Source organism: Syzygium oleosum, unplaced genomic scaffold, assembly GCF_021117445.2.
Source record: "Syzygium oleosum isolate NSW1041296 unplaced genomic scaffold, Sole_v2.1 Sole_v2.12, whole genome shotgun sequence".
Lineage (NCBI taxonomy): Eukaryota > Viridiplantae > Streptophyta > Magnoliopsida > Myrtales > Myrtaceae > Syzygium > Syzygium oleosum.
In genome coordinates, this window is record NW_026607496.1 from 8,117,959 (window position 1) to 8,138,093 (window position 20,135).

At 42.3% G+C, this 20,135-nt stretch overlaps 1 protein-coding gene across 1 annotated transcript; it reads right to left on the reverse strand.

Moving 5' to 3' along the window:
- Nucleotides 1-10,588: 10,588 nt before the first annotated feature.
- LOC115662386 (zinc transporter 5-like) lies at nucleotides 10,589-16,963 on the reverse strand. Its single transcript, XM_056316384.1, has 5 exons — nucleotides 16,865-16,963; nucleotides 14,850-15,124; nucleotides 11,767-11,800; nucleotides 11,518-11,667; nucleotides 10,589-11,091 (listed from the first exon to the last, which is right to left on the reverse strand). Exons 1-5 carry the CDS (start codon nucleotides 16,961-16,963, stop codon nucleotides 10,786-10,788), a joined length of 864 nt encoding a protein of 287 aa, XP_056172359.1. The 3' UTR covers nucleotides 10,589-10,785.
- Between the last annotated feature and the right edge of the window lie 3,172 nt (nucleotides 16,964-20,135).

Consider the following 20,135-nt stretch of genomic DNA (forward strand, 5'->3'; position numbering starts at 1 on the left):
GGTGGCTACAGTTATTTTTTGCCATTTTGTGAAATTTTGAAATTTTGGTTTTTTTAATTTAAAAAAAACATTCACTAAATTTAATATTTTCCCAAAATATGACTTTTTTAAATTTTCACGAAATTTTTCGGAATTTTTCTAGAAATGTTCAATTTGAATGCATTTTCTGAATAAACGCTTAATCAATCACCCGATGATCATTAAACGGTTAATCGGCGATATAATGAACAAATTAACCAGTCGAACATCGATCAAAGTCACATGCAATCCTCAAATCGACTCCTAACTTAGCCAATCAATTAGACACTAAACAATCCCTAAACAAGTCCGATTAATACTCATTATAATAGGTAGCATTTAGAGAGTTGCTTACTTGGTTCAAGGCCAAGAAAAACCCAACAATAATTAGATTTTGCAACGGTTAATAGTGACGGACTTGGCACGGGTGGCAGCTGGGCGGCGGCGGCTGGGTAGCGGCTGGGTGGCGACGACGGCGGCATCAAGGCGGCGACGGCCGGACGGCGGCAGCCAGGTGGCGGCGGCGGCGGCGACGGTTGGGCGGCCAGGGCGGTGGGCGGGCCGGCGGCGGCTGGACGGTGGCCAAGCGGCGGCGGCGGACAGCGAGCGAGTTGGGCGGCGATGGCCTCGGGGACGGCGACGGTTGGGCGGCCGGGTGGTGGGCGGGCGGCGGCTAGACGGCGGCGAGCCGGGCGGCGACGGCCTCGGGCGGCGGTTGGGTGGCGACGGCGAGCTCGGCGAGGCCGGGCGGCCGCTGGTCGGCGACGGACCGGGCGAGCTGCTGGGCGGGGACAGCGAGCTCGGCCGAGGCCGGGCCGCTATTAGGCGGCGACGGTTGGGCGGCGACGGGAGGCTGGCGAGGCCGAGCGGCCGTGGCCGGGCGGCGACGGGAGCTCTGCGAGGCCGGGCGGCTGGCCGGGCGGCGACGGTTGGGCGGCGAGCGGGCGGCAACGGTGAGCTCGGCGAGGCTGGTCGACGAGGGCTTCAGGTGGCTGCGAGGCGGGCCGGCGAGGTGCGCGGGGGAGCAAGGAGGTGGCGAGCGGCGACCCTACGCGCGGGCAGACGACGACGGGGACGACGGCGACGGGGGCGACCGCGACGGCGGTTGCGGCGATGGAGCAAAGAGACGAAGAAGACGGCGAGCTCGGCCAGGCTGGGCCGCTGCTGGGCAGCGACGATTGGACGGTGACGGGGAGCTCGCGGCGAGGCCGGGCGGGCTGGCTGGGCGGCAACAAGGAGCTCAGCGAGGGGGCGGCGGCCGGGCGGCAACAAGGAGCTCGGCGAGGCCGGCGGGCGGCCGGGCGGCGACGGTTGGGCGGCGGGCCGGGCGACGACGGCGAGCTCGGCGAGGCTGGTCGACGACGGCTTGAGGCGGCTGCGAGGCGGGCCGGCGAGGTGCGCGTGCGAGCGAGGAGGCAGCGAGCGGCGACCCCACGCGTAGGTAGACGACGACGGGGACGGCTGCGACGGCGACGGGGGCGACGATGACGGCGGCTGTGGCGACGGAGCAAAGAGACGAAGAAGATGGAGGCGGCGGCGACGGTAGTGCACTCGGCGAAGAAGACGAACAAGACGAAGAAGAAGAATAATAATAAGACGCGAAAAACAACAAAAAATGTTAGACAGGAAAAGCTGACCGGGGCACGTGCGCATGCAGGCGGGAGAGAGAGATTGCGACGGACGGTTTTGTCCGTCGCAAATTTGGGAGGGAATTTTTTTTCCCGTCCCAAATTTGCGACGGACCACTCTCGTCCATCACAAATTTGCGACGGATGTTTCGTCCGTCGCAAATTTGCAACGGACGCAAATTTTCGGGAAGTCCGTCGCAAATTTGCTACGGACAACTCTCGTCCGTAGCAAATTTGCGACGGACCAAACAGTCCGTCGTAAATTTTGCGACGGACAAAACAGTCCTTCGCAAGTCGCACAATTTGCGACGGATGACTCTCGTCTGTAGCAAATTTGCGACGGACTTTTTTTATTCGTCGCAAATTTGGGAGGGAATTTTTTTTTCCCGTCCCAAATTTGCGACGGACTTGTCCGTCGCAAATTTGCGACGGACATGTTTTGGTCTGTCGCAAATTTGCGACGGAATTTGTTGTCTGTCGCAAATTTGCGACGGAAGAAATAGTCCGTCGCAAATTTGCGACGGACTTTATTGTCGGTCGCAAATTTGGGAGGGAATTTTTCCCATCCCAAATTTGTGACGGACCAACATAATGTCCATCGCAAATTTGGGACGGACATTATGTATGCCGTCGCAAATTTGCGATGGCATTTTCTTGTCCGTCGCAAATTTGCGACGGACGTTGTTGTATCGGTCGCAAATTTGCGACGGACATTATTTTGGTCCGTCGCAAATTTGTGACGGACATTATGTTCGTCCGTCACAACTTTGCGACGGACGGAATTATTTTCCGTCGCAAATTTGCGACGTATTTTTTTCCATTCACAATTTTGCGACAGACAATATTTTTCCTTTGCAAATTTCAACAGATTTATTTCGGATTCCAAAAATAAAGGACATTTTCGAATCCATCTCAAATTTTGCGACGCCTCCACCCACAATTGCCCTGAATTTGCAAATCCGTTAATAATTATTTGATGAACAGTAGTCACGAATAAGTTGTTGTCATAAAATGAGCAACGAATTTAGTGACGATCCAAATCCATTGGAAAATATAATATCGCAACTGTCATCGCACGAATAATATTTGACTTGTCATCATTTAGCGACAAATTTTCCGACGATCAATTAAATTAAGAAGAATAAACGACAATAACAGTAATAACAACAACAATAATGTTAATAACAATATCAATAATAGCAAGAACAATAATAATAATTATGACAACCAAAATAACACTTGTCGCAATAATAATTACACATCATTAGTGTTTTGTCACAAAAATTTTAATCATCGTCTTCGTCTTCGTCTTCCAATTCGTCTTCGTCTTACTCTTCGTTTTCATCATCTGTCTCAAAATCAGATTCTGAATAGTCTTGTACATTTAATTCCCAAATTTCTGTTGGATCCACATCTATCATAGCTCCACATGGATCTCGTAAAGTTGGAATGTTATATTCCTCAGTTTCAACCGTGTTAGAAACTTCCTCTTGTTGATAGGCTCTGTCCTTCCAGTGTTCCTCGTTTTTTCTCCGTGCTTTGATTTTACATACAGCCCACCAATCAGCTTTATCACGTTTCAAACTAGGATATGATGCATAACATACTTGAATTGCTTGTTGTGCCAAGACAAATGGTTCATATTTCATATACATTTTCTTGTGATTTATTTCAACCAAATTAAACTTTGTATGCACCTTCATTCCTTTGATGGGGTCGAACCACTTACACTTAAATAACACAACCCGCATCATTAATGGTCCAGGGTACTCTATCTCTATGATTTCATCCAACAAGCCATAAAAATCATCTTTTGAATTGCCACCATTGGATGACCGAACAGACACACCACTATTCATTGTGGCTTTTCCCATTCCATATTCTTGAGTGTGAAAATTATATCCATTTATGAAATATGCTGGCCAACTCCGCACTCTTAACTGTGGACCCCATGACAGATAATATAGCAATCCTTGCTCTCCAAGTTTATCATGATTATTGTGAACCTAAGGTTACACACGCAAAATCAATAATATATATTTCAATAAATGATGTATAAAATTTTAATAAGGCAAGTGAACGGTCCATAGGCAACTTACATATGTTTTGAACCATGATGCAAATTGTTCGCCGCACATACGGTTAAACTCATTTTGTGGTAGTCCATACATTGAAGTTTGGAAAATCCTAGTAATAAATATCATTTATATATTAGCAAATATTTGACACATAATACATATATTTGCAAATTTACACTTACTCGAAGTATGGCTCGACTTCTGGACAGTTCAGTAAAATATATGTATGGGCTGCATGCAATTCTTCGCCTGTTAGGTAACGAGACTGACATGCGCCGCTTGGTCGACCCAGATAATTGAAAATAGAGAATGGGCGGCGACTGGGATCAATGGGGCCCTCATCATTTCTGCCTGCTCTCCGCCTCTTGCACTGCACGTGCGGCTCAAAATAGTATGATGCAAATGTTGTCACTTCTTCCACAATATATGCATTACAAATTGAAGTTTCAACACGTGCCTTATTCTTCACTTTTTTCTTCAAATGATATAAGAATCTAGTTGCAATAGAAAGAAATTTATCGGAACATAATATATAATAAAGTAATTTGAACTTTATTTAAGAAAAAAAAAATTTACCTCTCAAATGGATACATCCATCGAAATTGGACGGGACTTGCAACTTTGGCCTCATAAGGCAAGTGAACTAAGAGATCCTCCATCGAATCAAAAAACGATGGAGGAAATATCCTTTCTAAGTTGCAAAGAATAATTGGAATATCTGTCTCCAGTTTCTCCATGTGTGATGCTTTTAACACTATCGAGCAAATATCATGCAGGAAATTGCTTAACTCTGTAATGGAGCCCCATACAAAGTTCGGTAGAACTTCCTTGAAAGTTATTGGAATTAGTCTTTCCATCAATATGTGACAATCATGACTCTTCAATCCTGTCAACTTGCATTCATTCAAATCAACATATCTTCCGAGGTTCGAAGCATATCCATCAGGAAACCGCACATATTTCAACCATTGACAAACAACTCGCCTCTGCTCCTTATCCAATGTATAAACTGCTTTTGGTTTTGGTCCCCTGCTGCTTGCATCCACATCTAGTGTTGGTCGATCACAAATATCTCTCATATCTTTTCTTGCGTTCAAGTTGTCTTTTGTTTTTCCGGTGATATCCATCACAGTATTTATGACATTGTCGAAAACATTCTTTTCTATGTGCATGACGTCAATATTATGATGAATAAGATGGGCCTTCCAATACGGTAGATCCCAAAATATACTGCGTTTTGTCCACTTATGTCTACTTCCGTACACAAAAGTTGTACCGTGAGGGTTCTGAACAACAGTTGGAAAGTCCTGCACCCGCTCCCAAATTTGATCGCCGGTCAACCTCAATGGTGGATGTGTTCTTTCAGTCCTATTCTTGATGAACTCTTTTTTATTCCTTCTGAAGGTATGATTTATCGGTAAAAATTGTCTGTGACAGTCAAAATAGCTGGGCTTCATTCCATATTTTAATCTAAATGACTTTGATCTCTCCAAACATATCGGACATCCTAAGATCCCAGCTGTACTCCATCCAGATAACATTCCGTAAGCTGGAAAGTCATTTATCGTCCAAAGAAGAGTAGCCTTCATTACAAATGTTTGATCGGTAGAAACATCATATGTAAGGACACCTTCCTCCTATAGCCGTTGTAACTCTTCAATCAATGGTTGCATATAAACATCTATTAATTTTTTCAGATTTTGCGGGCCAGGCACAATCAATGTCAAAAACATATAAGGTGTCTTCATGCACATACCAGGTGGAAGATTGTACGGCGTTAAGATAACTGGCCAACATGAATAACTTTTTCCTGATTTCCCAAATGGGGCAAATCCATCAGAGCAGAGACCTAACCTGATGTTTCGAGGCTCTATCGCAAACTCAGGGTACGTTCTATCAAAATGCTTCCATGCCTCTGCATCTGAAGGATGACACATTAGATCCTCTTCTGTTTCATGATTTGCGTGCCAAGTCATGTGTTCAGCTGTGGCTTGAGACGCATAAAGCCTTTGCAATCTGGGGATTAAGGGCAGATAAAACATTTGCTTGCATGGTCTACGCTTCTGATTACGACCCTGCCTCCTGTTAATCTTGTACCTAGGTTGGCTACAGAATTTGCAAGATTCTGCATTTTCATCATCTCTCCAATATAACATACAACCCGTACTACATACATCAATCCTTACAACCGGAAAACCTAAGTTATCCACTAGCTTTTTCATATCGTAACAATCACTTGGTATGCTGTTATTACGAGGCATTGTTTCCTGCATTACTTCAACAAAAGAGTTGAAGCAATCTTGCGACACATTATGCTCTGCCTTGATATTTAACAGTTTTGTTGTCACAACCTGGCCATAAAGGTTCATCTGCTGCTTTCAACACTTCCCAGAATTGATTATATGAAAAAGCTCCATTACACACATTCTCATCAAAACCCGTTACTCCCATGTCTTCCAATTGTGATGCATGACTAGTACCCACTTGTTCATGTGTAGGAGTAAAACTAGTACTTACATGGTTCGAATCTGAAATAAAATTCTGACCAGCTGTATCAATCACCATCCTCTCGTATGGGTTCAATTGGTCATAATAGCTACATTCTTCCCCTCCTAAAAATTGGTCACTTCTTCGATATCCTTCATCAGATATAAATGGTCCACCATGGCAAGTCCAATTATAATAATTCGGAGTAAACCCAAATCTACAAAGATGTTCCCTAACTATATCACACACATGAAATTTATCATTACTGCATTTTCTACACGGACATCTTAACTTATTTCCATCCATGAACTCATATTTACTACTAGCAAAGTCTAAAAATAGTTCCAACCCAGTCCGAAACTCATCGGTCAATCCTTGACGTCTAGGTAAGTTCTTATTATACATCCAAGCCTTGTTTCTTTGCATTGTGTCTGTATTAAAATAAAAAAATATCGTAAAATATTTAAAATATCATATCTACCGTTGTTAATTAAAAAAATTTTATGAAAATGAAAATTTTGTTTTTCACGCAACAATTACTACGAAATTTTAAAAAATGAAAAAATTACCATGTAAAGAAGACTTACCCAGATATTTGACTGAAATCTTGATAGCAGAAAGTGGTCAATTTGAAGAGAATTGCAAAGTTCACTTGGATTGCGAGACCTTCAATTGGACACGTACCTAAATAAAAGCAAAATCACTTAACATTCATTTTTTAAAATTTTTTTATTATTTCCAAATTTTTTAAAAAAAAAATTTCTTATAATTTTCTCCGGTCGCCGGTCCGGCGACCGGCTGATCTGGGCGAAGCCGAGCGGGGTCGCCATGGCCGCGGGTCGGCGTCGCCGTCGCCCAGCTGGCGACACGCGACGTCGACCCGCGGCCCCGGCGAGGCCGCTCGGCCTCGGCCAGATCCGGGGAGGCCGATCGGCCTCCGGGGCCGCGGATCGACCTCACCGTCGCTCGGCGGGCGACGGCGAGGCCGACCCGCGGCCATGGCCACCCCGCGCGGCCTCGCCGGCCATGGGTCGACGCCGGTCGGCCTCGCCCAGATCTGGGGGAGGCCGCCACGGCGGCGAGGTCGACCGGCACCTCGCCCTTTCATCCGTCGCAAATTTGCGACGGACCAATACCGTCCGTCGCAAATTTGCGACGGATAAAGACCGTCCATCGCAAATTGATGGCCGATCGCCGGTCGGCGACCAATTTACAACAAAAACAGAAAATAATGTCAATAAAAAAAAAATTTCGCATCTGACTATGAATCAGAAGGACAGGACCATATTAGTTACATGTTTAAACGGACTTAATTAGCTACGATACTTACCTGTGGAAAAGCTTCACCGAGATTGATTTCTGTGCGCAAAGATTATTGAGAGAAATGATAGAAGGAGAAGGTGAGAGAAAAGCGGGCGACCTGACAAATCACTACTGAAAGAGAGAGAGAGAAATTGACGGGTGGGGTGGGGTGCATATCACAAAATTAATTTTCCGGTACAAATTTGCGACGAATCCAATTTTGTCGCAAAATCCGTCGCAATTTGCGACAGATAAAATATTCGTTGCGACGAAAAATAAATCCGTCGCAAAATTCATCACAAATTTGCGACGGAAAATTAGTCGTCGCAAATTAGCGACGGAACTGGCGACGACCAACTTTCCGTTGCAAATTTGCGACGAATTTTGCAACGGAAAAAAAAATTCCGTCGCAAATTTGCAACGGAATTTGCGACGGAAAATAAATCCGTTGCAAAGTTTGTCGCAAATTTGTGACGAAAATAATCCGTCGCAAATTTCCGTCGCAAAAAACATGTTTTTTTGTAGTGAGAGAGGTCAAGGTGCAAGTAGACTCGGTATTTTGATGAGGCCCACTGTTTTGACGAAGTTCAAGCGTGACTTAGACTTGAAAGATCTCTTTAGGTTGAGCCCGTGAGGGGCAATAGGAGAGTAGTAGTGTCAGCTTCTAGTAAAGCGATTGTAACTTAACTCGAATATTGAGTGAAAGTGGGAATCGTTGAGAATATGTCTTGAGTTTGAGCTCGTTAAGAAAACTTGATTCAACTAGAAAATCCAAATAGCACTTCGGGTTTGACACTCAAACAAGCAAATTCAAGTACAAATTTAAATCCAAAGAGAGCACTTGGGGTTTGACACTCAGACAAGCAAGAAAGTATTGTAATATTGTCCATATTCGAGTTGGATTCCTAGTTTGAGACGGCTAAAAGGGTTACTGTTTTGAATTCAAATATTATTTATTAAGAGGCGGATGTTGTTGGTTTTTGCCCATTACTGAGGAGAATGGTTATTGCCCGTAATAATCAATTGCGCGTCGTGCCTGTGAATAGTATTTCGAACAAATTGTAAGTATTTGAGTGACTCTATTGTTGTAATATCCGTTGTATTGCTAATCTATAGTGGAATCTTGGACGACTTTTCTTGTGGAGTAGATCACATTGACCGATCAAACCACGTAAATTCAATGTCTGATTTATTTTCTCATTATGCTTATAGTTTTTTTCAATCACTCGTTTTTCGCAACAAGTAAATTTTCTCTACTTAATAATTCTATACTTCTCATTTACAAAATCGGAGACAAATATTATCGGGTTTGAATTTGAATATACCTCACGACAAATTGAAAATTATATTAGAATTAAATTTCTTTTTTCGATTTGATAAGTTAGATTTGGGTTGAAAATTAGTCCAAACCAAAGGGCCTAGAACAAGAGATAGAAGGTGGAAAAAAGGGTTGAATGTGAAACCATCGTGTGCCCCATCACCGTCTGGTCCATTACCATTTGCAGAAGGGACACAATAAGGCGCATCTCCAAAAGGTCAAGCACACCGCAATCCTTGGTCATTTTGAATTAAGGATATATTTATGTGCCTTTTGAATTTTTTGCCGCAAAAGAACACTACAAGTGCCATAACTTGTGTACGGCGCTCACTTTAGTGCCATAACTTTTTTTTGGATCACTTTAGTGCTAAAATTTTTGAAAAACGATTACTTAAGTGCTAAAATTTTTGAAAAACGATCACTTAAGTGCCAACTCCGGTGCCGTACACAATTTTTCGCCGGAAATCTGACGTGGCATTTTTTTTATTAATTTCTGAAGCTGACGTGGCTCGCCGGAGTCTCGCCGGAGATTGGCACTTAAGTGATCGTTTTTCAAAAATTTTAGCACTTAAGTGATCGTTTTTCAAAAATTTTAGCACTGAAGTGATCCAAAAAAAAGTTATGACACTCAAGTGATCGTTTTTCCTCCGACTTGGCACCAAAGTGATCCGAAAAAAAGTTATGGCACCAAAGTGAGCGCCGAACACAAGTTATGACACTTATAGTATCCTTTTGCCAATTTTTTGCCAAGGCTACATGATTAGCCATATGAAGGAATCCGTCTTCGGTCAAAGGAAAGGATGGAAAAATGCAACGTGGTTGGTAACTATTTTGATCCTCCTCTCATCCACAAGCACCACCATTATAAGATACGGGTGTACGATATGCACAAAATTGTAATTGTTTGTGTGGAGATTAATCAAACGTCGTATTAATTAAATTAAAATAATAAAACCGAATGGGTTCCCATTTGAATTGCGAACCCTGTTTTCTGAGCTTTCATGTGCTTTCATGTGCGTCACTTGTAATTTGGTGATTAATGAGAGACTTTTCAAAGTTTGGTAGTTTGAGCTAATACTTTTTTCTCTTTGTATTTCGCATTTCTCTTTGCATAATAATAAAGTAACCAGTTTTAAGAGACTAAAGATAATCTTACTATACGATAAAACAAATTCCATATAAACTTTCAAGAGTCCTATTTGTTTCGAGATCTCTGTCGAATATACCTCAACTAATGAGTGTCTCGAAAGACTTATCAACCCACAGCCAAAACGAAAGATTCACCAATTTCTAATTCACCATTTTTCTCAAAATTTATAAAATAAATACTTTGGAAATTGGAATATTTTTTTGGGCTAATACCACAAAAAATCTCAAGCTGGTACACTTGTGATAAATTTACCCCAAATTAATTTTTTGACTACCAAAAACCCCAAACTGGCACACTTGTGATAAATTTACCTCCAAACTAATTTTTTGATTATCAAAAATCCCACATTACTATATTTGTGATAAATTTACTTTGAGGCGCGTGAGAAACGGGCGCGATCGGGGTGTGTCTTGACCCGGATTTGCAAAGTCGAGATTCTCTGGGTCAGCTCATTAGTGAGACTTTGGATAACACACAATGAAGTGGACGAACGACAATTGCAACTACCAAATCAACAGTGAAGACAAAAAAACCTGCTGTGCTACATTTATGTCAAGGTACTTCTCCTGTGTGTGTATCAGACAGGATCAGTCATTAGAAGATATCCGACATTTATTCCACAAACATATAAGAATCATCATCTCCTTTGAGCTCAAACATCATGAAATGGTCGAATAATCATATATGCTTATTTACTAATACCTAGGACTACAGAAAAAGCCAAAGCCCTTCAAGTAACTAAAATAAAAAAATGCATGTTTGATCTCTTTTTTCCATTTTTTTTTTCTTTTTGCTTCCTTTGCTTCAAGCCCATTTGGCCAAGAGAGACATGCAACCAGCACCGATAAGAAGAGCTATATTGGTCCCAAACAGGAGCCTACCATTGCTCTGCAACTTAGGGCTCATGAAATCGGCAGAAAGAAGATCGACCAGGGCCATGTAAATCAATATCCCTGAAGATGCAGCGTCGAAGATGCCCTGCACAATGAGTGCGGTTGGGCTGTTCTCATCATACCTGCTGCTGACTCCCAATCCAATAGCAATCCCTACTGGCGTTGTGAGGGAGAAGAACAGTGCCATGATTACGATTGCCCGAGTCTTAAACTTGGCCTACAAAAGCAAAAGAGAGAAAACAGAAATTATCTTTGACATGACTGAGTTTAGATTCAATTCAAACTTCTTTTATGTCACGCCCCCTATAAGAAGACAACTAGTATCTTGTCAAAAGTTTATTCCAAGTTGATAGAGATTGATTTCAAATTCAAATATCAAAAACCTGTTCAACAGTTTCAGTGGTTAAATGGCTTAACGTGTAGATGGACCTTATCATCTTTGGAAGCATTCAGGAAATTAATGCTACCCCAATTGACCAATAACTAAAATAGTGGTTGCTTTAAAAGCCCCCCTCTTTCCCCCTCTTTCCTGATAAATGCATTGACTTTACATGGTTCGAATCAGAAAATAAACTTCAATGTGCATGAAAAGTACTTTTTATTAAATTCAAAAGCAGATTTGAGGATTAAAGAGAAACAGTACCTGAGTGATACATCCACCGAGGCCCATGCCTTCAAAGAATCGATGAAAGGTCAAGGCAGCAACAAGAAGCTTAATTGTACTTGGACTCTCTGAAGCTCCCAACGAGATCCCTATGATCACTGAGTGCACCACAATCCCCAACTCTAGCACCTAACGATATCATAACCCCAAATCTCGAATGATATTTCACCATATTAACTAAAAAATATGCACAACTAATGTGCGAAAATTGCGAATAAAGGAATTAACCTGAGATATCACTCTATGCCGCAGGAGATCCGATCGAGTCCGTCGATATGGAATTGTCACAGCCAAGAGGATTTCATGTGCCGAGAACCGTGCAACATCGACAAAAACTCATCCAAACCCTAATGGAGCTTCCGGAACACTCCTAGGGACGGGCGATATGGTAATTGTGCCATATCCATAAATTTGGGTAGTTGGAGGATAGGAAAATGCGATATCGGCCACTAGATCGATAATCGATCAACGGATGTAATCTGAGGCCCTTTACTATATAAAGGGGTGTCATCCTTCTCATTTTGATCATCCAAATTAATAAAAACATTTACATTCTTTCCCATAGCTTCTCTCTCTAGATTCTCTCTCTATGATCCGAGTGAGTGATCGAGAAAAGACTTGGCCTAGGGGCTCCTACAATCCAAGGAAACCTAAGTCGCCACACGGGTCGTTCCCAAACTATCAGTTCGTGACAAGTGGTATCAGAGCAAGTAGAGAGTCCGTCCAAGAGATTGAGGAGCACACCAACTGGTTGAGAGAATGTCGAGCCAAAACCAACTCGCTTCAGTCATTGTGGTTGAAAGGGCTCCCGATGAATTGGTTGCCCAAGAAAAGACTCGTGGAAAATCCAAGAGAAGGGATGCCTCATTGGACACCATGGCCACGGTCGATAAGAAGCTCACGAGAATGAGAACAACATTGTTGGAGTTCATCGAAGAACTTGACGAAGTTAAAGGGAGGATCAATGAGGTCGAAGGAACTCTCCGCCACGAATTCACAAACATCGTCAATCATGCGACGGCCCCTTTGTTCGAGAAAGACGAAGCCCTCGAAGCATCAATCGAGGCTCTAAAGCTTGAAGTCGTGGAGCTCAAAGAAGGCAACTCCAAAACCGAGGTTGAAGCCTTGAAGATGGAGGTGCAAGAGCTCAAGACCAAGCTCGTCCTATGCAAAGCAAGCATCACGAATGGTGCATTGCCCATTCAAGCGGCACACAATCCGGATGTGCCAAAACCAAAAGAATTCAAAGGCAACCGGTCCGCCAAGGAGGTGGACAACTTCATATGGAGCATGGAACAATACTTCGACGCCTTGGGATCCAAGATGACTTGGCCAAGGTACAAACTGCTTCGATGTTCCTTAGTGATAATGCAATACTTTGGTGGCGTAATAGATGTGATAAGACGAAGCGAGGTGCCGATCCCATCAATACTTGGGATGGATTTGTCGAGGAGTTTGGGGACTATTTCTTCCCCGAGTTTGCTCAACAAGAAGCCTAAAGCAAGCTCCATCACCTTGAGCAACAAGGCACGGTCCGAGAGTACGTGAAGGAATTCACTGAGCTCAAGCTCCAAATTCCCAACCTTGGGTAGGAGGAGGCTCTCGGGGCGTTTATGGATGGATTAAAGCCATGGGCACTACTCGAGCTCAAACAAAAGGACATTTGAAGCCTCTCGAGAGCACTACTCGTGGCCGAGTCTCTTGCCAACTTCACCAAAGAGACCCCAAAGTCAAGAGGGAGTGGGTGGAGGTCGGATCGCCACCACGACGAAGAAGAAGACCAAGCTGTCCGTGGCCGAAAAGACACAAATGTTGATCATAATCGTGGCCGAAGAGACCATGGTGGGCATGAGAAGTCGGGGGAAAAAAGGATCGTCCAAGCAAAGCGATCCGAGGTGGAATCGAACCCAAGGGGGTTACAAGAACAAGTTCGAGACTTTACCACCGTCCCCGTGCTTCATTTGCAACAGCCCTCATTGGACTCAAAAGTGCTCGAAGAAAAGCAAGATCAATGCCATTCTTGCCGTAGAAGAGGATGAAGAACCAAAGCAAGAAAAAGAGAGACGCGAGGTGCGACTTGGGACCGTGAAGACTCTCAAATCAATCAACACCATGAAGGCCAAAACAACGACCAAGAAACAATCTACAAGTTCGCACCTATCATTCGTTGAAGTAAAGGTATGTGGCGAATCCCTCTTTGCCTCAGTCGATACGGGTGCTTCGAACTTGTTCTTGTCGAGCGAAGCAGCCAAAAGCTTGGGACTTCACGTGGAGCCGACCGATCATCGATATAAGGCCGTCAATGCTGAAGACGTGCTGGCCATAGGCATAGCCAAGGACGTGGAACTCCAAGTCGGAAGATGGAAAGGCAAACTCTCATTCGAGGTAATTCCACTCAATGACTACAATCTCATCTTGGGTTTAGACTTCTTCAATACTACGAAGGCTATGATAGACTTGAGGACCAAGATTATTATCATCACTGACCCGGAGTGCCCATCCATGGTGCCAATGATCATGGATTGACCAAAACAAGGATCCTCTCCACGATCCGACGCGTAGATGATGCACCAAGAGTTGAGAAGTTCGTGATCGAGTCTCATATGGAGCCAAAGCCGAAGGTGGACCATCCCCTTCAACACAACATGCCGATCCATGTACTATTTCCGAAGGTGGCAAACTTGCCGACCAACATGGAGGAGGCCAAACAAATGGAGCCGAGTACCCGACAAGCCGAGAAGCCAAAGGCCAAGAAACCTTAGAAGAATCGGAAGCGCTCCAAGAAGCCAACAAGCACCCCTGAGCCGAGAGCGCTGAGGGCGTCACTCGAATGGGTGGGGGAGAATGTCACGGTTAAAAGGTTTTCATGCGCCGAGAACCGTGCAACATCGACAAAGACAAGTCCAAACCCTAATGGAGCTTCCGAAACACTCCCAGGGATGGGCGATACGGTAATTGTGCCATATCCATAAATGCGGGTAGTTGGCAAATAGGAAGATGCGATATTGGCCACTAGATCGATAATTGATATACAGATGTAATCTGAGGCCCTCTGCTATATAAAGGGGTGTCCTTCTCATTTTGATCATCCAAATCAATAGAAGAATTTTCATTCTCTCCTAGGGCTTCTCTCTCTAGATTCTCTCTTCTACAATCCGGGTGAGCAAGTGAGTGATCGAAAAAAGGCTTGGCTTAGGCGCTCCTACAATCCAAGGAAGCCTAAGTTGCCGCACAGGTCATTCCCAAACTATCAACTCGTGACAGAACCATGAGAGTGGCCATGAGTTGCATGCATAGGAACATCAACTTGGTTTTCTCTAGCCTTCTCTTTATCTCCGGCGGTCTTGTCCGATCCGGCCTTGTTGGCATGCAACTTCCTAAAATAAGAAGTGGCAACGGTGTCCACCATCAACATCCCGAGGGCGGCAAGCATCTCCATGAATCTCGCGAACGGGAATTCCCCCCATAGGGTCTCGTTCAGGCACGTCAAGGTCAAGTTCTCGAAGGCGTCCGGGAGGACATGTATGAACCCGGTGGACAGTATCACCCCGGCCGTGAAGGCCTTGATGATGAAGAAGACGCTCCTCTACAGGTGCAAGGTTGGGATTGTCTTTGCGAGGATCAGGAGGCACACCCCTATCGCACTTGCCACAAGAATGGACACGAAGGTCGCAAGCTTGTACTTGAGGGCCTGGCTCTTGACTCGAAAGTCGCGAGCTTGTATCTGAGGCGCGTGAGAACCGGGTCAAACCGGATCTGCAGTCCCAGTCGGACCGATCTGCTGGCCCTGACTAAACTAAATTAGCCCCGACTCGGTTTAGATCCGTAGATTCGACTTAGGTCAGCCGATTTGGGTTGGGCCTGCGGATTTGGGTTGGTCCCGACCCAGTTCGAATCCGGCGATGCGACCCGGATCCATTTATTATATTATTATTTTAATAATATTAAAAATGAAAAAATATTTTTAAAATAAAATAATTTAGAATATCAAAAAAATGGAATTTGGGCTATGGAATTGCCTTTTCTTGCTTTCTTGTATGATGAATGCCATGCTTGATTGCATGTTAGTTGATTCGCATGTTTGAATGGTACGTTTAATTCAACCTTACATGTACCCGATTAGAGGCATGTTAGGCCTTTGTTTATGCACTTCCGATCATTGATTGTCGTTTCCCTAGCTTTGTTACGATTAGAACCCTAGGATTCATAATTGATAGAAAGACTGCACGAACACCTTTAACGTGTTTTTTGAACAAGGTTAAGTACTGAAATGGCACTAATTAGATAATTAGTGTAATCAAGTCCCCGAATTCATTTGAATCTCTGGTTCATAGGAGTAAGGCGATTCTCCTGTCGCCTTACTTGGGTTTCTACCAACTCACCCTAAACTGATTAGTGGCAACTCTTAGATAAAAATCAATTTACATGTTAATAACTTGAATTTTAAATCGTGAGTTGGTATGCACTTGGGAGAGCCCAAGTTAAGTCCTAGGTTTAGACTTAGCAATCCATTAGCCTCTTAACCATCCTTGGCCCCCGAGGGCCATTCGTGGGGAGGTCGTGACACAACTGATAGATCACACTATCAAGATACTACCGCTACTCTTACACTTATCCACTTGACTATTTGCTCTTACAACTCATTAGCACCACACAGAGATATGATTAGCAACATCGTCACTATCAACAAATACATAACAAAAAAGAAGACTCAATAGCTATAGACTCGATTTGTTCGTTTCTATAACTCAACTCCATGAGGTAGCTGTTGATTCTACCATTGCTAGTAGCAAAACGACTCTCTGTTCCTCACCAACGTTAGAACGGCTCTCTCTGATAATGGTATTTTCCAAACTAGTCACACTGCTCATGTCAAAGTGTGTCTTCTGCCAGAGTTGCTATAACTGTTTTGATTCATCTTCAGTGCTCCTGATGCGAATTCCAAGCCTTTACAACCTCTATATTGGTGTTCTTACTATTCCAATCAAATGAGCATGCATACACCACTTTATAGAGCTTGATATCTACACTGTCCCTTACCTATATAATCAAGAGTGTTGATTATTAGTAATCTGTTGATACTGCCCACCAACGAAACCATGTGGAATGACATGCAATCAATCTTCTAATGATCCTCTTGGCTTCATCAACTTCTAAAGACTTCTAGGGACATCAGAATCCCTGATGATTCCTCATCCTCATTGATTGACTGAGTCAGCATCTAAAGACTTTCAAGGACATTAGTATCCCCACTGATTCCTCATCTTCATTGAACTCACTAGAGCATTAGCATTGTCACTATCTCTCCATCTGATTTGAAACAAACCGCTCCAGCCAACAATCTGTTGTCCCGATAATGATATGCTCTTCTATCTTCTGGTCTTTCCAAGCATATTGACGATTGTGACTCTACCAAGCTATTCATCTTCGCAAGTTCACTCTTTGTAAGCTTCAATGAATGTCACCGTTCTAGGCTTGTTCACCATCTCCAAGATCCATCCAATTGTTCATCTTTTCTTGGTCCTTCCAAGCCATCATGAACATCCCCATTCTTTTTGGCTTGTTCTCCCTCGATCAAGGTCATTCGAGCTTGTTCACCTTTGTAAAGATCATTCCTACATGTAGACATCTCCACGCCTAATATCTTGTTCACCTTGATATCGGTAGTGATCCTTCCATATTGGCAAAGCATACCTGATTGTGACAGAGCACTCAACATATCAGGATCATTCATGATACTGGTTATGACACAATCTTCATTGTGGCTTATGTATATATGACATGGTGCTTCTAAATCAATATAAACATTAGTAGCATTTGATTGTATTTGTCGTCGTCAAAACCATAACAAGAGGAAGAAAATGAGGTAAGTCAATTTGAAATCCTAATGAAGTATCTGAATACATTGATGAATTATGTTTAGAATATAAATCTTCATTAAAGAAAATCCCGGAGTTAAAAAAGAGAATGTGAAGTTGAGGCAACAGAATCTTTCAAATGAAGAAAAGATTGTTGTTTTAAACAAAGAAATAAAGGAAATAAAGGAAAAACGAGATTTACTGAAAAAGAAAATGCTTCTTTCAAAGAAGAAATTTCATAAGTTTCCAAAAAGTTTTCTTTTGGCTCAAAAACTTTAGAACACATTCTTTCCATACAACTACCGTATTACAATTAATTCGGCCTTGGCTTTGAAAAGAAAAGTGATATAAAAAATTATTTTCCAAAATTCAAAGAGAGATTAAGGCGTCAGCCTTCAAACAATGTTTACAAAAACCATTTTCAAAAACATTTTACAAAGCCTATTGGCCAAAACTTCTATAAGTGTTCAAATTGTGGGGATTCAAATCATCTCAAGCAAGAATGCCCAAAAGTTTGGAGACAGTCCAAAGGGATTTTATGGGATTTCGAGAAATCTTCTAACGAGAAAGGACCCAATCAAATTTAGGTATCAAAGAAAAGATGAGATTACTCTTCTCGCGGGGAATAAAGGAAAAGAGAGAGAATTTGATAGGGAAGGTATATTTTTAAATTCGCAACTTGCTTTGGGTATGTAATTTACATATCTACAAATTCCCATTGTATTTGTTAATGCATAATTGATATCTTTCACTTTGTTCTTCGTTTGATTTAGACTGTATTCATCTTGGTATGACATATTGTATTGTTGTACATCGTCGGTTGTGCTGGAAATGTTTTTTTGGAATAAAAGTCTCATTCATTTTGGTGGGTCTTGAGATGAAAATTTATAAATTTAAAGAGAGTGGTTAAATATTATTTAGGAAAGAAATAATTTGGATTTTTAGACTAATTTTATGCTCTCTATTTTTGTCATGTGCCGCAAAGTGAGAATCTTCCTTAAGAAGGAAATATTATTTAATTATGTATAATGTTAGCATGATAATCTTTTTTTATATGTCATAAGATCATGGAAAGAATCTTTTGGTATCTATGAAGATTTCCTATTTTGCTTCTAACAAAAGAAAATGATCCAAATACATGGATACCAAAAAGAAAATGAGTTCATTGCAGGATATTGTACAAATAAAGAATGATTGCAAATCTACGCAAATCATGGTGCAACCAATCTTTTAATTTTCAAGAGCCAATTCCCCTTATCTTTACTAAGAAAATTTTAAACTAAGCTCTCTCTTTCTAAGTCGGTTGAGGTGAGCTTAGTCATGCAAGAGGTGTCCAAGTGTCCACTAGTTAAAGCATGCAATGTGATCCTTGTCTTCTGCACGTTCTCCTCCTCTTTTCTTTTTGTCCAATTATTACATATTTGTACATGTTCCAACTCAAAATACATAACAAAATCCGATGATAAATGATATTTCAAGAAAAGAATGACGAAGGCAATGAGTAGGAGAGAAGGGACGCCCGAGAATAAGAGTATCCAGGAAAATGGCGGAATTTTTTTGTTTGCTGAGCCAATAAGTTAAGGGTCTTTAACTTCTTCCTTTCCCTTTGGACATTTATTTAATTTTCATTTTTTCTATAACTATAACTAATAAACATTGACATTCTCTTCCTTTAGAAGCTACCCTCCATGGCCATGTGCCCTTTTAATTTTGTTGCTACGAAGAATGTCATTTAAAACCATTTGCATTCCATAGTGGTTCAACGTCAGGCACGAAACCCATCCAGAATTCCAAGTTGGGAGCTTTATAACGGGGAATAAGATGGCAGGCATTTCGTCACTCCTCAATCAACTCAAAAACTAGCATCGAATGAGCAGTCAATTGAATTGTTTTTCTCTTGGGTAGATGATGGATAGTAGGCCAAAAGTAACCTTAATCGTTCCGTAATCTAGCCTTAATTATTGGAATCTAGTTCATTAAGTAAATGGATTGGCCTTTTTCTTTCTTTTTCGCCTCTGAAAGCAGTGAATCTTATTGGATGAAAAAGCAAGGAGCACAACCTTCATCACATGAGAGAGAGATGAGTATACTTTGAGTCCTCTCTGGCGAAACCTTCAATCTGTCGCTGTGCTCTTGTCATCGAATTTTCCATAGTCTTCCAAGTGAATGAATACTTTGAGTCATTCATTGCATGTGTCCAACATATCGACGACGAACAGGGTTCAATGAGAACTTGTAAGGACACTTTGCATAGAACGTGTGTGAAAACTATATGATGATGAGTCACAACAATCTTTTGCCAACCACACAGTATCTAGGTTTGACAATCACTTCATATAGGCATGTCAAAAAATCAGAAGGCTTGTATCATTCCTTTCACACAATTTGTGTATAATGTGAAAGGTCATATACTAAACCTTTTGAGTTAGATCATTGTAACGAAATTAATGTCAAAGTCTTCTCTCTGCTCCATTTCTTTTCATTGTTATTACTTCTTTTTCCCCCACAAAAGCCTTACAAAATTTGAAGTGGCCCCCCGCCTCCCGACAATTTAGGTACATCGAAGGCTCAAGAAGCTAGATTCAGCCTGAATCATTCAGGAAATAAGTTGCAAACTTATAAAAGGTATATGAGACTAATTTGTATAAAGGCAATCGTAATCCGGTCGACGACCCATTAACATGGCAAGCAGAAAGTCCCCTAACAAAGGGGCATTTTGGCTAAACTGCTCAAATTATC